This window comes from Pelophylax lessonae (assembly GCF_965119305.1).
Source record: "Pelophylax lessonae genome assembly, chromosome: 4".
NCBI classification, from domain to species: domain Eukaryota; kingdom Metazoa; phylum Chordata; class Amphibia; order Anura; family Ranidae; genus Pelophylax; species Pelophylax lessonae.
In genome coordinates, this window is record NC_138771.1 from 223299461 (window position 1) to 223305460 (window position 6000).

Genomic DNA, 6000 nt, shown 5'->3' on the forward strand with positions numbered 1-6000 from the left:
TAAAAGGGGCCACACCCATGTGGGAATGGTACATTTTCCAAATAAAAGGTCTTCAAGTATAAGCTGACAAGAGGACTCCATAATGAGGAAGGTCTATGCCAACCAGAAGAAACTATCCCTAAAGACGCTTTTACCTAATCTCCACTAACTGCTTATAGATTAAGCCTGGGTTCCTGGTTGCCTAAAAAGATTGTGAACCCACTGTAACCTGAGTTAAGTAACTTTTAAGTATATTTCTACTGTTTTCAGACCATAGGCTACTTATTTGTTAGGAAGTAAGTAGGATTTTGCTTGTTATAGGTATATCTGTCAGTCTTGTATGGTATTCCCAATAATTGAAATAGTTTTGTATGTAAAGCATTTTTGTTTAGTAAAAGCAAATTAATATACCACAGAGGTCCAAGCTTCCTTGCTTATAAGGCAAAGTAACCTTACTAGACACCAAAGCAAAACAATGTTTCAACAGGGTTCCTCCAGGGTTGGAGCCCACAGCCTCCTTGCTTTGGTCGCAGTCGCATGGTCACCTCCACCATTCACAATACAGCTCTGAGCAGCAGAGGGCAACGCTGGAGCCGGTCAGAGCACAGCATATGGTAGGTAATCCTGCCTGTTCCTGTACACCCTAGACACAAAGAGTGTTTAAACCTTGCAGTGCAGGAGGCGGGCCACTGCAAGGGAAGTTTTTTTTTTATTCTCAGAGTTGGGCTTTAAATCTGTATTAAATCCAAAACCAAAATGTATTATATTGCAGCTTACCAATCATTAGATGCGGTGACTGTGTCAATTTTCTTTGACTTTTTTTCCCCTCTTTTTTCATCTGCTGACCTGGCCATTAACACACCTAATATATTAGTGACACACAACTCACTAGAGGAATGAGCACAGGAGTTACAGCAGACTGCAGCATTGCCAGTCTGGGGGTATTAAATGTATTAGGAAATTTAGATACACTAACAAATTGAAGCCAAACTCCAGCTTACACTTTATAATCAGTTACAGAAACATTTTCTTTTCATTTTTGGGATAATGGTTTTGCATAAATAAATAAAAGCCGATCATTGCAATCACCTCTGCCAGTGTTAGGGGGTTTGCCTCATTCATGTAATCTGATAAATTCTGCTGGAGAGCTTGTACTGTGAAAAACAACAGACTTGCTTGCTGGATCACCAGAAGAAAATAGAAGAAAGAAAGCCTAAAGAAGGAAAACAAATACAGCCATCACATCCAAGAATTGGTAAGCTGCAATAAAATAGATGTAGCGCCCTACAGGGTAGATTCTAGGTAAAAGTACAGTGGGCCTTGGCTGCCTAACAGCAGGGCCATTATTTCAGCTGGGCTGTCATGTCTCCCAGGTGTGTCTACTGAGAGGGGAGTCTCCCCACTGGCTCCATGGGAGGATTCTCATTGGGCAGTGGAGGAAATCCAATCAGATACACATTCAGGCCTGTATCTACCCCAGAAGGCAGATTCTGCCGCAGAGGATTCTGGGAGTGGGTATAAGTTTGAGGGGAATGCATGACGCAGCATCTTTGGTGGGAAGCAGAGTCCCAGGAGGAAGAGTACGGCTGTCTCTCCTCCTGTCAGAAGGATTGGGTGTCTCGGGTGGCTGCCTGAGAATCCAGAGAACGCTGAGTTGAGCTGCAGAGGGGATCTGGTGTGTTGAGGACCAGTGGAGGAAGAGGGGTTCAGTTCCAAGAAAGCCTGCCACGGTCGTGAGTACTGTGAACTGCCCCTAGGGGTCTACCAAGTGTAGAGGGGACCACTCCAGAGGAAGTTCCAGGGATCCAGGAGTCAGCTAGCTGTAAAGGGGGTGCCTAGTCAGAGGACCCTGAAATGTTAGAGGTGGTGCCTAGTTAGAGGACCCTGAAGTGTAGAGGGGGTGCAGCGGTTGGGCCCTAAAGAGCTAATGTGTACAGTGTGCAGTGTGCAGTGTACAGAGTTAAGAGTTGCAGTGGCACAAGCAGTGACAAGGAGCTACCTCGGTCAGTGAAGGACTGAAGGGAGCTGTTCAGTGACTTTTGAGCTAAATTGAGTTTCAGGAGTCAAGTGTTCTACAGTCCTAAATCTTCTGAGTTAACAAACAAGTTAAAGTCGAAGTTCCAGCACAAGTTCATCATAACAGTATCTTCAAACGCCAAGAAGCGCTGGTCGGCATTCAGCTGGCGTCAAGACAGCGCCAACAGGCATTTTTGTATAAAGTCCCAGTTAACCTAGTTGAGCCAGAGGAGTATCCCACTCATTACCTTCTCCCATCCCCAAAATACAATAAACAAAACCAACCACAGATGCCAGAGTGATCATTGTCTCAATTCTCACACTTGGGTTCACAACTTTAATGTGTTGGAAGTTTCACCGGTAACAATTGCAGACCCACATCAGGCTCAAGGCCTGGAAATATTGCTACATAAATGTTTGCTTTTGGGTTTATTACCACTTTAAGATACCTTAACCCTTTCATTTTGTACGACGTATGAACCTTACAGCAGGGGATTTCACACACAATCCGGTGTAAAACTGACAGGCAGACTCCTGCCTGTCAAGTGAAAGCATTCGGGCTGACACCCGATTGCTCATATACTCCCCCGTACCGGTGTTTTCTCCTAGTGTTTGGCCTGGACCCTGTGCTGTCACTTCCTGAATGTAGAGTGACTGAGCTCTAAATACAAAGCATAGCATCTTGGGACATGTAGTTCAGGAAGCTGGGATTTTATTTCTAGTTGGACCTATTGTGAACTATGACTACCATCCGTCTTGGAGAGAAGAACAGACTGCTGAAAGAACTTATTAAAAGGCTATGCTAGGCCTAGATCGCTCTCTTTGGACCCCGGTCTGGATCTGCAAAGAAGGACTCTGTATCTGAGGGTGCTGTGGCCTAGTCATGCCCAGTGCAAGGAAGATTTATCGCGTGTGTGTCCAAGGGGTTTCTGTTGACAGCATCTCCCTACTCTTTGGTGGCATCCACACCAGATCCAGTTGCGTGGTGCGACGGAGGTTGGATGCCATTCCCTGAGCCAGAACCCTGAGGGAGAGCCTGTAAAGCCTTCAACTTTGTCATCATCATCAGTTACAGTATCAGTGAGCGGGGCACTTGCCCACCTACTCCTGGTAGACACTGCATGCAGACAATGTTGTCTCTTCTCACATTGCTTATGCCTGTAGAACTCCATGACACAGTACATCAAAGCAAGCAGCCACAGTGTGCACTTGGCACCAGAGCATCACAGATATACTCTGAATCTCTTGCTTGTTAGAATGCACCAGTTTGAATTGCTTTGCTATTTAGGATTTCTTCTTTTTCCAAAAAGGATTTCTTCTTATAAAACTCACCTAAGTGCTGGCTGAAGATCTAAAGACTTCACCTCCTTTAAAAAATGGAACTACACCTAACCTCCCCCCTATTCATAAGGGATTTCTTACACTGTGCACATGGAGCCTTGATTTTGCTTGGAACTTTGTCTTTAAAGAAGCAGGTTAAATCCTACAGGTTAAATAGTTTGTTGAATGTTATGCAATTTCTCACATTGCTTGCATCTGTGGGTTGAGGTTCAGGAGCGAGTGGTACAGAGGCAAATCTACAACCTTAAGGGCCCCGGTGCAAGAAACCATAAAGGCCCCCGACCCCATCCCAGGGTCCTTTCTTATGTTTTGCAGTGGGCCCCCTCCTGCTTTCTTGAGGCCCCCACATGGAAGTGGAACACCAGAGCCCAGTCGCAAGGGCGACCTTTAGGACCCTGGTAATTCTGCCACTGACCTTACTATTACTAGCAGGCATTTGAGGATGTAAGGGAGCACTCTGGAAGATATAAGGGGGCACTCTGCAGGTACTAAAACTGTACCTGCAGAGTGTCCCCTTACATCCTCCTGAGTGCCCCCTTGGGATCAGCGGCAGTAGTGGTTGTGGGGGGATGGGATCAGCGGTGGTGGGAGGGAGGAATGGGATCAGTGGCATGTGAATGGAATCAGTGGCGGTGGTGGGATCAATGGCGGTGGGGAGATCAGTGGCAGAGGGATAGTGGTGGTGGGATGGGATCAGTGGCAGAGGAATGGTAGTGGAGGGATGGGATCAGTTGCAGAGGGATGGTGGTTAGGGATGGGATCAGTGGCAGAGGGATGGTGGGAGGGATAGGATGGAGGGATGGGATCAGTGGCAGAGGGATGTTGGGGGGATGGGATGGTGGTGGAGGGATGGGATCAGTGGCAGAGGGATGGTGAGGTGAGGTGAGGGGGATAGGATGGTGGTGGAGGGATGGGATCAGTGGTAGAAGTATGGTGAGAGGGAGCTAGCTGTCAGATCATGAAAGCAGGAGGAGCCAGGAGAACTGGCGGGGGGACCCCAGAATAAGAGGATCGGGACTGCTCTGTGCAAAACCATTGTACAGAGCAGAACAGGTTTGTTTTTTAAAAGACAAAAAACAGATCATTTACAATCACTTTAAAATGTAACCACCACATTTAAATGGAACCAAAAGCAAAACATTTTTTTATTTTGGACAGAGTATGGGAGGTTTATAACCCCCGTAAGTACTTTTCGCTATCTGTGTCCCACTGGGGCAATTTCACTTCTTGTTCCATAGCCAAAACAAGAAGTGAGAGGAAATCCCTAATAGTAGGAGAATCCTTGGTTGTTACCAGAACTAGTGTCCCTATTGGAAGATTTCCCCACCTGTTATAGTGACAACCCAAAATTTGGGATTCTATTTCACTTTCACTCCCTGTGATAATGATAAACAGGACAAATAGAGAGGGTGAATCCCCTTAAAGGGGACACAGACAGCAAAAAAAAAACTGATAGGTGTTCTAATCCTTCTCCACTCTATCTAAAACTTTAAAAAAAAGTTTTTTCTTTAGTTATACTTTAAGGATTGGTAAGCTGCAATATATTACATTTTTGATTTTGGGTTACATAATAAAAATAAACTTTTCTCAGTAGCAGATTGCATCAGGTTTGAGTGGGTAAGGCTAGTTTATTTCGTTAGAATGTGGCATTATTCAGTTTGACATTTAGGCTTGGTTCACACTGCTAAGACCTGAAAGTCATCTGACTTGCGGTGCAACTTTGCCAGGCAACTTTCTGGTGACTTGAGTACTAATTTGACAGAAATATAGAATAGAAGTTGGATAGAAATTGCCTTGAAGTAACCTTTTCTGAACCTTTTCTGAAGTTGAAGGGACTTCAGTAGTGCTAATTAGGACAGCTCTCATTGATTAACATGTTATTTCACATGTCACGTGACTTGGAGTCTCACAAGTTGCATCCCAAGTCGTGGCAGTGTGAACCGAGCCTTAGATATTCAATGATTTACTTACATCCTTTATCTTTCTGACTATGCTATCCCATCGATGCAGACAGTCCCCCGTCTCAGCAGCCACGTCCCCAATATCCTTGTCGCTGCCAACTGTATATTCCTTACTGGTCCAAGTTATACTTTTCCAGAGCAGAGCAAGGCACTGATAAAACAGACACCCTGCTACAATCACAGCTATAAAGATGGGTCTAGGACAATATCTGCGTCTCCAACCCATGTCCTCCTCTTATCCACTTTGATCAGATCATCTTCTAGTAAACTTGATTTTGTGTCCGAGTCAGGGAACTCATGATCATCATAAGGCTCTGAGTACACTCGGTGCATTACACTTTAAATTCACTGTGAAAATATGCTCAGCTCTCAGTTGCAGCAGTGATCAGCGAAAAATAAGGAACAAACTAATCCAGTGGTCAACATCAGCCCAAGATCACTTGATCCACTTCCGTGCAATAAGTAAGTAATCCTTAACGCAAAACCGTAAAGCTTTCAATCAGAACAGTTTTTTCCATCTGAATCCACGTTGCAGTAGTAGTAAAAATAGCTGAACTTGGCAAAGTTGATTTTCTGTGCAGAGGTTAGCTGAAAAGTTGGGTTTACTTCCAAAGTCCTCTCCCTGCGAGCAGAAAGTTTTCCTCTAAATCCTGATGTGTGCACTCACTGCAATGAGCTGCCTTCCCCCTAACACAAACACAGC

General features: G+C 45.0%; 1 protein-coding gene across 1 annotated transcript in view; it reads right to left on the minus strand.

The window, feature by feature from the left end:
• The window catches only part of CPED1 (cadherin like and PC-esterase domain containing 1), a 459182-nt gene extending 453497 nt beyond the window's left edge, over positions 1 to 5685 (minus strand). The window contains exon 1 of the mRNA XM_082256067.1: positions 5308 to 5685. Within this exon, the coding sequence (XP_082112193.1) occupies positions 5308 to 5523 (216 nt within the window). The 5' untranslated portion in view covers positions 5524 to 5685. The remainder of the gene's footprint in view (positions 1 to 5307) is intronic.
• Between the last annotated feature and the right edge of the window lie 315 nt (positions 5686 to 6000).